This window comes from Sycon ciliatum, chromosome 1 (genome assembly GCF_964019385.1).
Source record: "Sycon ciliatum chromosome 1, ocSycCili1.1, whole genome shotgun sequence".
Taxonomy (NCBI): Eukaryota; Metazoa; Porifera; class Calcarea; order Leucosolenida; family Sycettidae; genus Sycon; species Sycon ciliatum.
The window spans coordinates 45,065,493-45,085,525 of NC_088643.1; the positions used below are offsets into that span (position 1 = coordinate 45,065,493).

Consider the following 20,033-nt stretch of genomic DNA (forward strand, 5'->3'; position numbering starts at 1 on the left):
TTTAATACTGAGGGACGGTTGATAATCATAATGATAGTTATTATGGTATTCGGGTTTTTTTCATTGCAATGACAAAAAGATCTACGCGCAGCGCAGGTATCTACTAGTGCTGGCAACTGCAATCCGACCCCCTGAGCGGTGCGCTCACATCGCAAAGAATGTGAACCCACCGCTCAGGGGGTCGGATTTCAGTTGCCAGCACTGTAGCCTAGAATGATAATTCATCAAAATACATGACGGTTGATTGCAATATTCATGACTCAGACTGGTACGTTTGCATATCATCAAGAGCTCATAACCCCCTGGGGGTTATGATTCGATGAACTCTTGACCAGGGGGTTATGAACTCTTGATATCATCAGGCATGCATATTGCCAATACAAGACAACCAAGAGTTCATAACTCCATACTCTGGTACCCCCCCCCCCCCCCCCAGTTTGTACATTGTGATGCCGAGTACAGAGTTGTGGGATAGAATGACTGCGGCGGATTAGATTCACACCGGCGCAGACTGGGCCGTCGCGCCGGGATTGCTGGCGGCATCCTCCTCCGGAACCAAAAACAGTGGCAGTGTGGGCTGGCCGAATCAGTCTCCTGATTGCCCGGGGTTGAAAGTCAACTTGACAGGCTTTCGTCTATGGCAAATTGAAGATCATCAGTGAGAGCCAAGCGGTGACTATGCCGGATAAACTGACTAGCTCATCAGTGCCTTTTGGGCACCCGCACATGTTCTCCAGGCGTCTGGGGCCCAGCCTACCCACCCATCCAACTCGCCACACACAACAACGCAACTCAGTGAACAGTAAAAGTTCTGACATGATTCCTTTTAAAAGACGGAGACGGACAAACAAGAAGACCGGACACGACGAGGCAAAACTGATAACTCCAGAAAAGACAAACATCGTGGCAGCATACGAGCATGCGCACAAAACAATGTTGGACACGTGACACTGACGTAAGCGTTTCATGACCACGGTGCACAGAAGCCGAGCGTGACTGCGCGTGCAGCCAAAACAAGGCAACAAAGTCAAAACTAAAACACTACGAAATAAAACCAAAGAACCACAGAAATAAGCCATGAAAAGTCTTCAGTTCACATTCTCAGAGACATTTGCGCAACAGTGAATTCCCGGCCGGTGGCAGGATTTTCACATTAGAATGCACCTTGCTTGTGCTCAAGCAACTCGGAAAGTACCGGTAAGAATTTGAAAAACCTGGTCTAAAAAAGAAGAAAAAAGTTCCTAATCAATGTCAAGGAAATAGACTGTTGAAAGTGAGTGTTCCTGGTGACTTGAAGGCATCACAGTATAGGCGAAAACCCCATACCGGTAATAGCAATGCCGTAGTATTGCAGGCAAAGACACGCCGGTACAAATCAATGCCTCACACCATATGCATGCGTGCATACTCTACTCTACGGACTAAGAAATACTAGAAAACTATTTATAAACTAATCTGATAGAATCAATACAGTAGTGTCACTTGAAGAGCTGAACTGCGGCTTCTCGCAGACCAGGATTGACCGGCATTATAGCCCCACTGTCTGATCAGGTCTGGAGTCAACGTTACAGCACCACATTGAGGCTGTGGCAAAACGATAACCATCCGGCGGAGGGACTAGATGCTAGAGGGACTCACTGTGGTCGGAGTAGCAGCAAAGCATTCCATCACAGGAGAGGCATCTCCCATCTCAGGCCCAACCACCGAACACCATGGAGAAACTGATGGTACGTCAGTGCATGCAGCTGGTGTTGGCGTTGGTGCCGGTCATGACCTTCATCAGTATGCAGTCAATATGAATGGACAAAGGTAATGAAGATGAGAGCAGGAAGCGAAATATGTGTCCGTTAGAGGAGGTGTTCGGAGTTACATAACGTGTGAGAGCAGTCAAGCTATGGCATCGTCACTAAAATGATTTTTCTTGAAAACGCTACTTTAGCCCCGAAGACGCGATCTGCTCACAACGGCTCCTGTGCAGAGTATAGGAGGTGTTCGGCGGTGCAGGATCCAGGTGCTTAGCATTGCATCACGGTATGGATCCTTGCTAGCCAACTACTTGTCAGGACAAGAGCTTTCCGTTGCGCCACCAGTTGAGCAATTCAGCTACACTAGCAGTCTAGAAGCCCAATCAGAAGTCAAGAGACGGTGCAGTGGATCTGGAGTTATGGTGTGCCGCACTCACCGACGGCGGTGGCTTGGAAGCGGGTGGAGTTATAATCACTGCTGGGTCTGCGGTGGCGTCCACATTCGTCAGGCTGACCTCACCGTTGACGATGCTCATCAGCAGGACAGCGTCAAAGCGCATCTCACCGTCGTTGACAAACTGCTCCAGTCTTAGCTGCTCGACGATCTCCTGGCTGACCTCGTAGAGCGGTGGAATGAGCAGCAGCATCTCACCCATACGACCTGGCTCCGCGCCACTCGTGTACTCCTGCAGCTCGATCAGTCGGATCTTGCGCATGCTACGCACGGTCTCAATATCTTGGACACCGGCCGAAACTGTACATGCACACACACACACACACACACACACACACACACGCACACACACAGTTAACTCCTCCGCCTCAGAAAGGCTCATTGGTCCCATGCCACCGGCAAACTGGAGCATCAAAAGAACCGTGACCACAACCAATAGCCCGGCTAACTTCAGCGAAGTCTACTCCAGCCGTGTGATCGTGTGGTGCATGGTGTTCCAAGCTAGCCCACATGTCTTGGCACACCCATGGTTGATACTGAGAATATGCAACATTGCAGCCTTATCACAACTGAACAGGACATTAAAAGACCCATCTCAGATGGTTGAGACAAGGATCTTCTACCAACTCTACCTAAATCATTAAAATGAACACAGTGCCAAGCAAAAGGATTTCCAGGAAATACTACACCAATCAGCACAGTAGCCAGACAATACTATGATCCTACAGGCTGCACAAAGCCACAGCTGAATGGTCCTAGGCTATGCGGCATTGACGTCCAGCAGCTGCTCAATGTCCCGTACCTGGGTTGAATAGTATAACTTGCTTCAGTAGCATGTGCTCATAGTCATTTAGATTTAGCTGACGCAGCGGCTTCACCACACGGTCAATGAGAAGATTGGCGACAGATGAGACACCGGGGTTCACGTGTCCTGGTGACATCATCTTCCCAGTAACCAGCTGTAGGGAGCCTGGGGGAATTGAACACACACACACACACACACACACACACACACACATATACAATGTGCATGTACATATACCGTCATGCACAAACCCAGGCACCGACACACACACATATATCGCGGCACGAACAGTCACACATATGAAGAAGCCCGTGGCACACACTCCACAATCTCCGCACATAACGTTAACTGATCTACATAGCCATGTATGAACCAATAGACTTATAACTATTATTATTTGAATACAATACCTACAGCAGCCTGCTAGCTAGTACGTAGCCTCATAACCACTATCACAAGCTCCACCTGCATAACCCACTGATGTAAGTTACAGCCACACACAGCGTTGATAGCATCAATAGTAGTGGACTGGTTGCAACATGGGAGACCAAGATCTTAGAAGTACAGATTTTCTCCTTAGCAAAATAAAGTACTGAGTTGACACACATACACACACACACACACACACACACACACACACACACACACACACACACACACACACACACACACACACACACACACACACACACACACACACACACACCATTGGACGCCCATCGCCGGAGGCGATGATAGCGATGCTACAGCAGAAGCCATAGCAGCTTGTGCTGGGATTGCACCATTCAACAGCTTGCAAGGCTGAAGAATTGACCGCCACACACACACACACACACACACACACACACGCACGCACGCACACACACATACACACTGGGTGCATCCTGCAAGGGCTTACCGTCGAAGCCAATGGACCTCTTTGCGAACCCAAGCATGACAATCTCCACCACAGAGCTCCTTAGCAGTGACTTTTGATCAGCGGGACTCAAGTCAGAGAAACCAACAACATGCTGCTTAGACCACTGGAATAGGCACAGTATCCGATGCTTGAATGTCTCCAGAACCTGCACAGCCGGGCCACAAATATCAGACACATAACACATTGCCTGCCATAGCTCACTGCTAACATTATGGCAAAGCACATGTGTGACCAGGAATACACAGTAACATTGGCTGTACTACGGCACCAGAAGCGAACGGACCAGTTTTAACTGGTCCGTTCGCTTCTGGTGCCGTAGTGTACTGATTAGCTTGGAATGCCACACACACACATTTCGAAAGTTATGCTTGATATCCTCATGGACCTACAGTCCGTCAGCTACTACCGTAGAATCCCGCGGATAAGCCCATGGGCTTATCTGTTTCACAAGGACATTTCGGTGGGCTTATACGCGGGCATAGCTTATACGCCGGCACCAAAATTGTGCTATTGAAAAGTATCAAGGAAGCGAGAAGTGCATTGCTGAAAAACACTGTGCAAACAAAACAACCGATGATTGTGTTGAAGTGTACAAAACAACTACATGTACTACGTACATGGTATGACCAAGAGTCCATAATTTATGGACTCTTGGTATGACCTAGGCCCATGGGCTTGTATGCTGAAGCTTTGTGATGTTCGACCTAGCCCTGGGCTTAAGCGCGAGCATGGGCTTATACGCAGGATTTTACGGTAGTAATAATTATAAAGAATGTGTACTGAACTGCTTGAATGCCTCATCAGGCATGAGGCAGCAGTTATCGCAAAGGACACGTTTTCGCAGCAACCAGACAAAGCAACACAGCTGCACCCCGTATCACATGCAGCATCTCAAAGTCACGCAACCCCGGGGGGTCACACGGCACGGATACTACAGTAACCCAGACCTTACCTCCTCCACGGACGCTTCGTTGTTCTCCTCGCCAGCTGCTCGCTCGGGCGTGGGCACGTTAACGTTTGGCATGGGCGGCATGGGGAATGCATCACTGCCTAGGCTGGAGCTGCTTGAAGGACCGGTCTGCGGATTGCCACTACCGCCAGCACCACGGTCACCACCTCCCATGTGCAACGAAGAGCTCGGGATCAGGTCGGGAGCATCCGGAAGAAGATGATGTAGGGGTGCATACGACTAGGGAGACAATCAGAATTGAGTAACACATTCACATTACCAACATACCATCCGAACCATCCTGCTTTAGACTGGTATTCTCGCTTCGGACTAAAACATTCCCATACATGCCTTTGTAAGTTTGTATACATTATGTTACTTTATGTATAGGTGCCCCCTGTTTGGAATGATGATGAGGTTTTACATGCAGTCTGCATCAAGAGCCAAACAGGTCATAAACAGGTCAGATCTTTCATTTTTTTTCAAGGTCCTCAATCATTCGAGGACATGCCTTTGTTCAGTTCACACTCATTGTCTGCTGTTAAATTCTAGCAGAGAAAATACCACGGGTTGTGAGCCATGCGAATCAATCCAACTCACAGGCATATAAGTGCTCCCAGGAGCAGCTGCAGCACTGGCAGCCTCAATAGAGGCAGACAGCAAGCCAGGTGACAACTCCGCCTTAATCCTGTCCGCCGCTCGTGCCTCGGATTCCATCGGAGACGGTGGGTTGGTGGCGAAGGCACCGCTCAGCGGAGGTGAGGTCACCGATGGAATATCACGCATGCGCGGTGACTGCAGTGTGCAACATTGAATCAAGAAAGAAAGCAGTTTCACTTCACCAGCCTCAAGCCAATCGCGAAACAAGACAAGGTATAGGTTTGACAGACTGAGTGAGTGAGACTACACCTGCACGTACAGGCAGACGTGATGAAGCGGGATAGAGGGATAGAGCGGGGCAGGATGCTCACACCCCATCCGCACTGTTACATTGCTGCCAAACACTGTGCATGGTCTCATCCCTGTTCTTTGCACAGGAGCAAGTTCTCAAAAGACAGAACTGAAGTATCAAGTATCACTGACATAGCAATGTCAAAGTCACAGTCACAAGAACAGCAGATGCAAAAAAAGAAAAGAAGAGTTCAGAACATATCAATGTCTCTTGCCTTGGACTGGAGCGGTGGCGAGCTAAGAGGTGGACTAACAGCTGCCAGTGGATGCGTGCTAGCCTCACTCGCCATGGCCTTTCCAGTTGTAACCGGGCTACTCCGGCCGCTGGTAGAAGACAGGAATGTGTTTCTGTGAAGCTTCACAGCTACACAAGGCAGAACAACTTCACAGCTAAGTGTACACCCAAAGGAAAATGAGAAAACAACTAAACTGTGTTCAGCGTCCACTCCTTGCCCGTCTTTGTGTCACTTTAGAGCACAACTCACACATAGCCTGACAGTCTCCCCCCCCCCCCCTCCCCCGCCAGGAATACTGTGAGACATATTAATAACGAGTCGTAAATGTAACTATTGTCCCAAATCCACAGGTTAACGAGAAGATATGTTAGCAATCATGCAGTCTTCAGGCATATCTGCACATCACACATGTGAAGATACTGCCCCAACAGAACTTATTATAACGAAGAAATGTCACCCGTTAAAATGTTAGATTTACTTGATCGTTATACAGTAAAACCTGTCAAGCCGACCACCTGTTAAAGAAGACCACGGGAACCAGGACCAAGGGATGCTATTTCCAGACAATTGACCCTGGATAAGGAGACCACCTGGTAACAGAGACCACATTTTGAAGGTCCCTTGAGCGGTCGTCTTAGACAGCTGTTTCACTGTACTTACACGATTGTCTTCCTGTACCCCATTCCTGTACCCCATTCCTGTACCCCATTCCTGTACCCCATTCCTGTACTCCATTCCTGTACCCCATTCCTGTACCCCATTGCGCTCTCACCTTTTCTGTGATGAAGAAAGTATTCCTGACATTAACACAAATTGCACCTTCCTGTGCACCTCTAGCTGCTGTTTTCTTCTTCTTCTTCTTTTAGTTTCTAAATCTTTTCTTTTCGACTTTGCCATTTAGGCCAAACAAACTCATCCTAATGCTCTGTTCAAAGCGGACCAACCAGATAGCAACTACTCATTAATGAGTCATTACAATGTTATGCTACTGAAGTGCTATGTTTCCGTGAGACTGGCTTGGGCACAGATGCGAGCGAGCATGAACACAGCAGTCATAGCGTGCTCAACAGGGAGTCATAGCATCCAGGGAGGTGGCACGAGCAACTGAAAAGCGAAACAATATGGGTTTGGCCCCCGGGCTGCCTGTCGCCGCGGTCCTGCCGCGGTCACTTTATGCATGCTCGCATACACGCATGGCACCGGTGGTCTGGGCCACCCTTTGGGATCAGCAGGTCCAGGACGAGATAACTCGAACGCAAGCTTTGTAGATCACGGATCACGTAAAACTTCCAATTTTGGGGTCGAAAAGCACATCGTTTTGGGTACTATCAAGAGTGCATAACCCCCCAGAGTGTGCAACGCCGATCCAGCTCTGTGTAGGGTCTTGGTCGAGCGGAATCGGATCTTCTGATGTCATGCGTACACTTCACACCAGCGCAAGGCCGGTCTCGAGGCAGGGCACCATTGTTTTTGATCCAAGAGTACCCGCGACTCCCCGGGTTCCCCTCAGATGTGTACGGTATTATGACGCAAAGATCCGATTCCGCTCGACCAAGACCCTATCAGAGCTGGATCAGGCGTTGCACACTCTGGGGGGTTATGTACTCTTGGTACTATACAGCCTCGTGTCGTTTCCATGGCCCGGATGCTACACCTCTCTGATGGGTGCACGCACCAGTTAAGAGCAGAGCCTTTAAAAAACACTCAGGGTGACAGCATCATTTCTTACCTTCCTTTTTCATGCCGACTGTGATGCATTTTTGAAATCGGCAGAACTGGCACCAGTGTCGTACTCGTTTGTCGACACCGATCGGACACTTCATGGAATAACGGCACTGGTACTGTTTGTCCATTTGAACGCTGCGCCTGAAGAAGCACTTGCACGCCTCACAGCTATTCGCGCCGTAGTGTTTTCGGATGTTCTGCGACTGATCCCCGCACACACCGCACACAGAGCCATGCACCGCCGATGCAGCAGCCGTGGAATCGGCTGCTGCGCTAGTTGTGCTCGGCGTGACTGGACGGGACGGTCGACCGGCAGAAGCTGTCTCGGCCAGTTCCGCCGCCATCCTCTGCTCCGATTCCGCCAGCTGCAGTGCTTGGCGGGGCATCATCCTACCCACGGGATTCACACCATGTGCGAAGCCTGATGACAACGTCTGGGCTCCGATGAACTGCATCATTGGCACGCGCATAGGCATGTGTCCGAACGTCATTAAGTTTTCTGCACTGGAAGTGGCCGATACGTGTCCTGACGAGGGAGAAACTGGTCGTGACCCTCGGTTGCTGCCCGTGTCACCATAACTCTGGTCTGAAGAAGTCTGGGCGAGTTGCTGCTGCTGCTTCTGCAACTGCTGTATTCGCTGCTGCTGCATCTGTATAAGATGTTGTTTCTCTTCGAATTGTCGAACCGACGATGTCGGATCAGAAGCAAGCAGAGCAGCGGCGGTTGGATCAATGTTGCTGAGGGCTGAGGCCGCTATAGGAGCGTAACCGTGGGGCAGGAAGGCCATTGGCAAGCCTGCTGCTTGTGATATTGCCGTGTTACTGTCAGCAGACGCCCGAGGATGTACTGCGCCGCCATCTTCCAGCTTCACAGTGAGGCGTTGCGCTGGCAAACCTGTCAATAAGTACATGCACCAAAGTCAAAAGAAAACAAGAAATTTTAGCGTACGCCCCGTGCGCTTTCACTGCCTGGGATGTTTGTCCCCAAGAACCTGACCCTTCATTCATTTATAGAATTGCAATGGGATAGAGATTGACACCGATTGGGAATACCATCATGCCGCCTCCTAAAATGTCAGACGAAGCGTAGAGCGAGCGATCCCGCACGCAAATAAGCACCGAACACACGGAAGCAAAAATTGTGCACGGGATCTCTCGCACCAGTCGCGCACTTCTTTGAAGAGACAAACATCCCCTTCGGCTTCACAGAGCTCCAGATGTACCTATCGATCGCCCTACTGATAGAATAAAGTGGCTGTAAACCAAACAACAAATCACTCCTTACCTTTTTCACTGGAGTCCTCCATGTTGTCGGCGGAAAAGGGTCAAGGAGCAAAGGTAAAACGAATGCAGTATACTTGCTAGTAAACAGTAGATATCTACGTAGTATGCGCGCGTGTTCTCCGCGCTGTGCGCACGCGCTTTGCAGCACGCCGATGGGTGATGTGACGTCGAGCTAGCTGCAAGTGTTGACCATGGTTGACTGTTGAGTGTTGAGTGTTACTTGTTAGTGTATTACAGTAGTTGCAGGTCCCACCTGCATCATGACTGACTGTGCCGCCTGAGTCTGCCAGTCTCTGGCTCTAGTCTGGAGTCTGGACTGCCGTACAGTGTAACCACAGACAGTCCACACACATCTAAGTATTTAGTTGTTACTTCACAAGGCGCTAGGCTATACTAGCCGTCCCTGTTAATGTTGCTCATCATAAACAGTTACTATGAATCTGAAGTATGAAGTCATATCAAGCTAAAACTACAGTCATGTGACAGAAAAACATGGTCTCGTATGTAGCCCGGCTACAGTCCGAGCTACAATGATTATGTACAATGTCATGTACCGTAATGTCGCGTGCATTAGCCGGGGCTTATAATATGCCTATAAGCCGGTGATGGAGTCAGGCTTGTTAGTAAGTTGTACACAAGACAGGCTTATACACGAGACAGGCTTATATGACAAGCACCACTCAATGACCAGGCTTGTATGCGCAAACTGCTGACTTTTGGACGTCAAAACCAACATTTTCCAACGGGATTTTTTTTCTTTTTTTTCGCTCCCTGAACCGCGTCCCCCCTCTCCTTTCTCTCACTCTCTCGCTTGAAGAGTGGTGCATGGCCGTCGAGCGCAGCTGGTGTTGATTTCCGCATCTTCCCACGTTTTCCGCGTGTGCAAGTGTACGGTACCATGCAAACATGAACATGTACATGTAAAAGGCGCGCTCACCAGTCTTGCGTAGTAGCCCGGCTTACGCACGCGACACGTGGCGCGTCTCGTGTACTGGCCCGGCTTATGCATGCGACAGGCTTGTACGCGAAAAGCTGTTGCAGATTTCATGCTTCTACACGAGACAGGCTTATGCACAAATCCGGCTTATGCACGCGACATTACGGTAGATGAGAAGCGAGAAGTCTACCACGCCTACGGTCGTGGGCGTACCGTCCCTTGCGGTAGATCTACACAGTCGGGTGGTCAGTACTAGTAGGAGGACGAGGCTCGATACAAAGATACAGGCGGCTAGGCAGACATCTACCACCAGTGCAGTGCAGTACCACCGACCGACATCCGTCGCCGAAACAGATCCGTCGCCGAAATCTCGATCTGGATGAAAATGGAAGATTAAAAAAGCTAACCACGACTAGTAGAAGGACCAGCGGCAGAATATCTACAAGTACAAGTACATGACTGTACTGGTATATGGAAGTATTATTTGTGTAGGACAAGGAGTTGATCTCGGAGTTAGAAGACCCGTTGAACTATTCCATGTCGTCGTCACCGATCATCCGACATACATGTACATGCCTGCCATGATTTTAGTCATTCCATCAACGTCAACGTCGCTATCGACATACTACTACTACTAGTACCAGACACCTAACCAGACACCTAACCAAGGCAAGGGGTTGGTGTGAGCCTGAGACTGTGCAAGCTATTATGTCCATTATTGTACAATTATGTACATGCAAGCGCGGAATGCCGAATGGTGCCACTCAGTCCCCTGCTATACATAATTATTGTATGTCCAGCCACCAGCGCAGCGCATCATGCAAGAAGGGGTAGACACAGTCTATCACGGTTGTGTAGAAGTCATCAGTTTGAAGATCAGATTCTGGGGAATGTGCAGAAGGAGAACGCATACATTCACAAAGACTTTTAAAAGTGTGGTTTTGTCAGGGAAATGGAGTGAATCCATCATCCACTGAATATGTAGCCATGCCACAGACAGACACTCAGTAGTGAGTACTGAGTCTGTGCATAGAGGACTGGTAATACCAAGACTGGCAAGAGTAATGTATTGTTAATATCAGTATAAATCACGTGCAGGTGATTGTGAAATTTCACCCACCCACCTAACCAGATTTGACACAGATTGACATGTGTTAGATTTACTGCTGCACTGCTTTGCACGTTCAACGCATAGCCTAGGTTAGGGAGTAGGGTTAGCCGGCGGAATGGATCAGGAGACCAGAGATCATGATGATAACAACATGACATGTAATTGTTGTTATCATCGATCATGATCTATTGTCACCACTGCAGCTCACTGCTCGCCCCATCAAGGCATCATGGCGGAATGGGCTATAGCCCATGACTACGCACTGACAATCCGTATTCACATACATGTAATTATGATTGGCTTCGTGTAGGTTTACAACCAAAGCTGCTGCACTGGGACATAATCACGGTTGTAGCAGACTGCTTTTACTTTTTAGCACAGTCATCTCGCAATCCTCTGGAGAGCTGCAGACTACACTGATATGAGTATCAATCATGGTAACAGTCATATTCATAAACTTATAAAGCATCTCGTTTAGTATACGGTGGTTCTGCTGCAGCTGATGCATTTCAAAATCACAACACGGATCCTGTTTGTACAGCACACCCAATCAAAACACCTACTGGAGTATTACTTGTCTGTCAATCATTAAAATGAGGCATTTGCATAATTTATAAATTCAGTTAACGTTACATGCATGGACCGGGCTCGACCTCAACAGTTGGGATGGACTGCACACTCCTGTCCATGATATGCAAATACATGTATACAGAGCTGTACTGATTATGGGTGCCGGGTGCAACCAACGATTCATACCAACACACCCACAGATTTCCAGGCTAGCAAGATAATCACCGAGTTTCAATCATTCCACTCAGTCTCAGAGCATGGACAATAATGTAGACACCATGTACCAACCAGCTGTACTGGCGTTTGATGCGACCACTGACTGACTGTAGTGGAAAAGTCACATGCATGTACTAGTATACAATCATTATGTGTATAATTATGACTGTTCAATAAGTACCGTGAGCTGTTATCATGCATAGTCGATCCGGCGGATTGTCATCCATAAACAGCCATTAGTTTCCCAGGGTAGGTGCCTTGGAAGTCCGACTCTTCATCAGAGAGTCGAGCTAGTTGTCCAGCGCAATGAATACCCCATAATGACAACTACAGTGAAACCTCTCCAAAACGACCGCTCAAGGGACCTTCAAAACATGGTCTCTGTTACCAGGAGGTGGTCTCCTTATCCAGGGTCATTTGACTGGAAATGGCATCATTAATTTTGGTCCTGGTTTCAGTGGTCTTCTAGGACAGGTGGTCGCCTTATCCGAGTGGTCGCCTTGACAGGTTTTACTGTAACTGTTACTTTAGCAAAACCTGATGACAATACAAAGAATGATCCATATTACACTGTACCTTAGTCATTTTACAAATCTACTCAAGAGTGCAACCAATTATGTACACGTACATTTGTACATGTGCATGATGTACATGTACATGTACTCTTGTTTCTATTTCTTCCGTTTCTTTCTAGTGTGCATAAAAATACTGTGAGTGTGTCATGGACCTGCATGCATGATGTGCATACTCAGCCAGCAGCAGGGCGTCTTTGTGATATTTGTCGATTCCCTAATCCGGCTGTAGTATAGTAGAGGTGAACCATGGCCCGGGCTTGGATGGTTCCGGACTTATTTCATGAGAAATTGCAGTTTGGCGTGGAGTGCAGGAAGTAGAGAAATGGCGAGCCAAGTACGTCCTGTAACCTTGAACCAAGGCTTAAAGTTGGGGGTGTACATGTCTGCATGTCTATTACCATTCGCATTTGTTCGGAACAATACACAGAACCACCAGCATTATGCATTGCACATGTACACGCACATGCACATGCACCTGTACATCAATGTCTTCTGGGACATGGTATTCACTGGTCAATCAGCTCAATCACAGTACTTATTACAATAATTATTTACAAGTATAAAGATGGCGTATCCAGCCCTGTTCCTAGGAGCAAACGCAGTCCGACATGTAATTGATGTACATGTATACCAACATTCTCAGGCGAAGAGTCCAGGCATAAGCTGTCTGGAGATACATTTTCTACGGTGCAATCACCAGTCATAGTAAGTCACGTTTCAGTCCGGGGAAGATAATTATAGCTATGGGAGGAGATTTGCCAGTGCCTTGTACTGAAAACTTGTCACGGAAAAGTCGCATCGACCTGCTCGTAACTTGATATCACGACACACTATTATCATAGTATTAAATTACAGTGAGCTCAGTGACTTCTTCCGCGACTTCTATTCGGGCCAACACTCAAGCAACAGACCCTTTCATAGAATACAGTATGCAAATCCCTGCAGTCGTGAACTGGATCTGTGGCAGCACCTTGTCTTCTTACTATCTTAGTCCACATGCACAGTGACCACAGAGACTGTGTAATCCAAACCATGCAGTATGTGCAGTACGAGCAACCTCTTGGATACTAGTACTAGTAGTACTGTAGTCAGTTCCTCTTGTGAGCGTGCCGAGTGACACTACACGTTATTCTACACCATCAACTATTAAACTCGAATATCATTCACTTATTACATGTATCTAAGTTTTCGGAGCTGACTGGACTTGTCATTGAGCTAGAAAGGTAGACCAGTACAATCATGTATTGTTACTTCAGTGGTAACTAACAACACGATCATGGCCCCTGTACTGGCTGTAGTTCGGTCTTATTTTCATGTGCATTGTACAATGTACATGTAGCTCGCAGTTGTACCGACGAACCCTGACATTGGATGGCCTACACAGTTACATGTACGTAGCCGTCAGCAACGGTGGGATTCGCCTCCACGATTCTACATTACAGCAAGGAACTCGGATTTAGCAGGCCTATCCACGAGCACTGTGACCCCCGCCCTCCACTCCTCCAATCCCCTGGCATTGGCTCACACTGTACCCCATCGTAACCGCACCCCTCCGCGATTGTGTTGCATGGCTTTCTTACTTGCTGGATTGATCTTACATGTATACGATTGTGGAATGATTTTTTAAATCATATTAACCCTCTCAGTGCCACGGGCGACTTTAGTCGCCCGAAATGAGTATGTGTGTACAAATAAATTCGTATCTCCACTTCTACACACAGGAGAGTTACAAACGACCACTCTACGTGTTCAGGAAGACCTTGGCTATCGACTCATCACATCGTTTTGTGTCCGTGAGGATATATATCGCCAGGGCGAAGCTTGAAGCGCGCGCGCTCGGACAAACAATTGTCGCCCGTAGAAAACATGACGTATGCGCATCGCGGGTTTCTCTATTTCTTTCGCGGCAACCCATGCGTATTGGGTATCAAAACATCGAGATTTTCAGCGGCTTTCAGGCCAACTTTGTCCGAATTTCGTGCGTTGAAAGTTGACTGCACTGCGATCGATCGCGCGCGTGAGAAAGTGCAGATGCTACGAAAATGCAGAAAACGGACTTCGCTCAGGCGCCCTCGCGAGGAAGACTATTTTCGCTGCATTTTCTCTTCACAGCTGTCTGCCTGGCCATGATATCTTTCCAGAGAGCCATCGTTTGTAAAGATCCGTGGATATACAGCTGAGCTATGAAAAATTTGAGTTCAGCTCAACTCAGAAAAATTTGAATTTTTCTGACCCCCTTGGCACGGAAGTATACCCTAAAGTAAAATCAAATTTTCACCAGTTGTAGTCTTCGGGGTGCTGAGTCGAATGGTCTTGGTCCGAGGAAGCTGAGACGCTCCCTTCCTACTTGAATCCCAATCGAACTCGCGCACTTCCACCGAAACTGGGTGACTGCGCCCTACTAGATGGGGATTTGTATGCAAAATGTCACTAAAAGCGCCATTTCGTTCTTATAAAAGCACGGATGACCGCGATTGGCCCATATGTTGTAGTCTTTTGGACGCTGAGTCGACTGGTTTTGGTTCGAAAAGCCTGCGATGCAGCGTTCCTCCTTTATTCCCAATCGAACATGGTTGAACAAGCGGTCACGTGCTCCTGCGTACACCAGTCAGCTGGTCACCGTGCCTGCAGGGTACAACTTACTAGCCTGTTTGACCTTTTTTGGGTGCAGTCCTGTCACTCGAGTTGAACTCGAGTTGAACCTTGGTGTGAAAGTTGTCGCCTGCTGGCGCGGTGACCAGGTGATTTGGGCACCCAGGAGCACGTGATCGCTTGTTCAACCATGTTCGATTGGGAATAAAGGAGGAACGCTGCATCGCAGCCTTTTCGGACCAAAACCAGTCGACTCAGCGTCCAAAAGACTACAACATATGGGCCAATCGCGGTCATCCGTGCTTTTATAAGAACGAAATGGCGCTTTTAGTGACATTTTGCATACAAATCCCCATCTAGTAGGGCGCAGTCACCCAGTTTCGGTGGAAGTGCGCGAGTTCGATTGGGATTCAAGTAGGAAGGGAGCGTCGCAGCTTCCTCGGACCAAGACCATTCGACTCAGCACCCAGAAGACTACAACTGGTGAAAATTTGATTTTAGGGTATACTTCCCCTTTAAGGTGGCAGTTCCCCTTTTCCGTATACTACACTCTTTGGACCAGAAGTCATGAACAGCTAGGAATATCCAAACCAAACTTGGCAGTGATGTTGAGGGTGTTCATACCTAGGTTCAGAATCATTTTTCACACATCTCACATATCTTGAAGTGCCGAACTTGCTCTCAGCCAAAATGCGTTCATATCGCACGTACAGGGCAAGGATTGAGCCAAAAAAGAACAGAGGCTAATGGTGCCCAGCAGTGTCAATTTGCTCAGAACTCATGCAGACTAACAGCTCAAGGTGCTAAACTACACTAAACCTTGTAAACATATGTACAGTGGAGCATTATGATTTTCAGTTTTACAGATCAGAAACGCGATGTTTACAGATAATTCAGAGACATACCAGTTGGAAGAACCTCGCTGGGATATTGACAGTTCTGTTTAGTTTAGCACCTAGCAAATTTCACATAGATGTGAATAATGCCCAAGATTATGATTCTATGACAAGTAAGTCCTGAGATATGTTGGCTCAAACTTGTCGGAGTCTATGAAAAAGAGGGTCAAATTCATGAAAAAGTACACTCCAGTTTCACCTTTCAAAAGCCACCAGCAGCATATGTTTCTTCTTCCTTGTGCTGTGCCTGATCCAGAAACCCTTTCTTCACTGCTCTGCAATGCTTACTTGCCTTTTGCTCCTCTTCTGACGACTTCCTACGCTTGTGGTACAGCTTTCCTCTTGAAAGACACCTAGATTTCTCTCCAACGACGGACTAACAGTGCATCCCATACGCTGTACTACTTCGGCAAGCTCACTGTGGACTTCATTGGACACGATCACTGCCAGGAACACAGCAGTCTCAACAGTTATGGAGCTACAGAACGATTCCTTTGGACAGAGATGTCAAATAGTGCCATTGAGTGCTTCATTGGCATTCTGTGTGGCACGACGAACACAGCCCTGTAGGAGGGATTTGTCGGCAAGATGGACATATACAGGTTTAATTTCTTCAAAGACTGCAACAGGGATAGTGTTGTTCGACGATGAAGAAACTGCCACAGAAACATTGCCATATCCACACTTCTATTGCTGCCACCTGCACCATGAGTCCTTCCGGGCAGAACTGATTGCATTTCTCGGCATCCTTGGACTGTACGTTGTGGCAAACAGATGCCCAAATAACACGGGCCATCGCTGTGACGAAGCCTGCAATCTTGCAGATAGAATTTCCAAAATAGTTCCGCAGGGAGTCTCCTTCCTTGTGCAGAAAGTACAATAGCGGGTCAACACTTCCACGTCCACAAATTTTTGCGTCTCCCAAGCAATCACAGTCTGCATGCCATATAAGGAGCTGTATCCTCGTCGCATCCATGTTCCGTCCGTTGTCACGGCGATTTCGGCTGGCGATTCCTCCCCGGCTGCAACTTGTTGTGTGAACACAACTTCAGCAGCATTTTTCATGCTCAAACTTGCACTAGCTTTAGCAGCTTGGTGAAGATTCTGCACGAGGCGCTGGTAGTTCTTCTTTCAACCGGCGCTGGCAAATCGAGGAATGCACACAATTTCCGGAAATCCTCGCGGCCTCGTTCAAGCAGGCGCATAGCCAGTACGCTCTTTCTATTCAATTCAAAATAACTGGATATCTTTCCCACTGCGGGCGGTGAAGCAACAGAAGTGCAGTAGTTGCATGCAACTTCAATTATGGAGACTAGGCCAGCTCTTACATTTCTGCAAACTGCTATTGTGGACAATAAATTCTGCAATTAAATTTAATTTCTGCAAACTAAAATTCCAGTTGTCAGAATCCAGGACTTCATCACTCTCCTCACTCGAGTCTTCATTGGAGTCACCAGCGCTCTCAGTATCCTCATCTGCAAGTAAGTTCAGATCGCCAGCCAAGGGTTCGCAGCTACGAGACGTGTCAGGTACTCCCAATTGCTCAGAGTCACTTTCAGTTTGAGCACGAGATGCAGACTCGTTTTCTTTCTCCAGATCTCTGCGCTTGGAGCTCTGGAACTGGTTCCCGTAGAAAACACGCTTCTTGGCTCTGTAGTTAGCGGACTATCTCCTCTTATTGCCAATGACCAGAAGACAAAAGCTACAGAGAACAGCGGACACGCCAATTTCCAAATTTTTCTGTACTTCCTTTGACGCAGATTTGCATTTTTTTTGTTCGTGCTGACACCGTACCAGTGCTGACCTGCTGACTGCAGAGCTGAGTAGATGTACGGGTCGGTACGGGGTACAACTACAACTACAAGTACAAGCCAACACGGCACACACACACAAAGAGCTGGCGCTCTTGGCACCCTCCGCGATCCACGCAGTGAACCGGAACGAAGATTGATCGCGCTTGCGAACTGCATTCAAAGTGGAGATCAGCTGATTTTTTACAAATTCGCAGTGGGAGTTGGTTTGAATTTTTAAAATTTCCCAACCGTCGTGTTGTTTACCGCATAAAAAATTACACCAGCGGAAAGTTCATCACTTCAGGAGGAAAATGAGCCGGATATGGCCTCATTCTGACAACTTTCGTTTTTTGCTCCTTTTTTTGGACCCAAAAGGGGATCTGCCACCTTAACTATCTTCCTTATTGGCCATGGACCATCGTGGACATAGAGAATAAGCTCTATTGGATAAATCACTGATTATTTCACTGGGTATAAGGTATCGATAAGAAGAACTCCCGTTATTACGAACAAATACCATCGGTCCCTTGGTGTTCGTCCTAATGAGGTTTGACTGTACAATGATTATGTACATGTACATTGTACACCCCATTCGCTTATTCTTGCTGGTACATGTACATGTACATGGTATGTGTACGGTTCCCCATACTTGACTAGTTAATTGCCACGTCCCTAGCACGTGCATGCATCCTAATTGTGTGATATGGATAAAGTCACTTTTTGTAGAATGTACATTGTACAATGTAGCTGCCTGGGATGCTCAGAAATAGCCGGCGGAATGCATACCATTAGTCAGCATAAGGTCATGATAGACTTGAGCCCCGAAAACCTTACTTACTGTCCATACATTTACATGATGTAGACGGTCTACGTGGTCGGCCTCAGTACTTAGGTATCCGTCCGTTGAATATACGGACCAGTGCAAAGACTCTATAAGCGCATACTAGTATATTACGACTCAGAGTAACATCACACTGTGACTCAAGCTCAGCCTCTCCTGTATACAGCTGCCTAGCGGATGCTCAGAATTTTCAGCATTCTAGAAAAGCGTCTTCGTCTGAACTGAAGCCAAGAGTGCTGCGGTGAAACTCCGGAACAGTTGTTAAGTTTGTTCCACAATACTCTCAACATTCCCATCATGGGTCCGAGCCCAGTGCATGATGCTGCAACTCCATTCCATGCGTTCAAGCCCTATTCAGTATTGCCAGTCACTGCATGTTGGTCAGTCACGCTACTGTGCCGGGGAGAATACTCTTATACATGTAGTACTTGAAGTACTGTGAAGTCACTGCTAGTAGTAGGGTAGGCGTGCATGGCCTCCTGGACTTGGAAGGATTCTAAATGAGTGTGTGACGAAGGTTATGTTGTCCCTGCCTGGCCCCTCAGCACTTCATCTCTCAATTGCATAATTGAGTGGCTGTTATGCAGCTTAGCATTGTGTGACGATCACAGTTGTCAAGATGCAAGTGTACCCCATGTCTGTCATCTCGAGTAGGCAGACATGGACAGTGAAGTTGTAGTGTAGTGGACAGCAACGCACCCCTGTTTGCCATTTGCCCAGTAACACTCAAACGTGAAGCAGTGAACAAGAACCAGTCCTTCTTGCATTAGTTCACCATCATGGATTGATATTAATCACATCAGGACTGGATTTGTTTTCTGACTGGATGGAACACCTTCGTCGAGAAAGAACCACACATGGATAAGTAGAGCCACTACACGGGGATTCCGAGAAGAACGCACCTGCACGGACGGTTCGGGACATCATCAAGACCGTACTCATGACTCATGTACTGTGATCTGTGCCGGAAAGTGTGTTTGGGCGTGTCTGTGTGCACATATTGAAAAGCATTAGTGAGGCACGAGCTCATTCTCACTCAGGAACGCTCACTTCAAGAAACATTAGTTCCTGCCAGCAAACACTCTAAGTCCTGCCTTGGTGAGTGCAGCAGTTACTATTGCGGTGGCGTGCTGTTATAACAGAAACTGTCCTGGCCAATTTTGACAAGACTGCTCTTCTTGGACACTACAAACTCTAACTAATTGCTTTGTCCTGCCCAGTGGAAGGCAGTACGAGTACAGGACAGTAGTAATAATACCATCTACCAGTAATCAGTGGTCTGGCTTAGTCTTCACGCTGGCACGGTCAGTATGCAGTATAATCATATGCATGCTTGGTAGCAAGAGTAGTTTACGTACTCTTGGTGGCACATGTAGTTACTGATGATACATGTACATGTACCAGGAAAGTAGTTGTACGAGTCCCTGGGTGATA

The 20,033-nt window shown here is 47.7% G+C and overlaps 1 protein-coding gene across 1 annotated transcript; it reads right to left on the minus strand.

Moving 5' to 3' along the window:
* Positions 1-803: 803 nt before the first annotated feature.
* LOC135828190 (hepatocyte nuclear factor 4-beta-like) lies at positions 804-9,169 on the minus strand. The gene is made up of 8 exons (XM_065340636.1): positions 9,070-9,169; positions 7,789-8,679; positions 6,039-6,187; positions 5,473-5,667; positions 4,876-5,112; positions 3,903-4,068; positions 3,002-3,169; positions 804-2,499 (listed from the first exon to the last, which is right to left on the minus strand). Exons 1-8 carry the CDS (start codon positions 9,089-9,091, stop codon positions 2,129-2,131), a joined length of 2,199 nt encoding a protein of 732 aa, XP_065196708.1. The 5' UTR covers positions 9,092-9,169; the 3' UTR covers positions 804-2,128.
* Positions 9,170-20,033: the final 10,864 nt, after the last annotated feature.

Bases quoted from the DNA above. Each gene is read 5' to 3' on its own strand.
- LOC135828190 (XM_065340636.1), bottom strand. From the start codon at position 9,091: ATGGAGGACTCCAGTGAAAAAG. The intron at 5,113-5,472 runs GTGAGTTGGATT...TTGTCTCCCTAG, and splicing joins CTGGGAGCACTTATATGCCT to TCGTATGCACCCCTACATCA. The intron at 2,500-3,001 runs GTACGGGACATT...GTGCATGTACAG, and splicing joins AGTTATACTATTCAACCCAG to TTTCGGCCGGTGTCCAAGAT.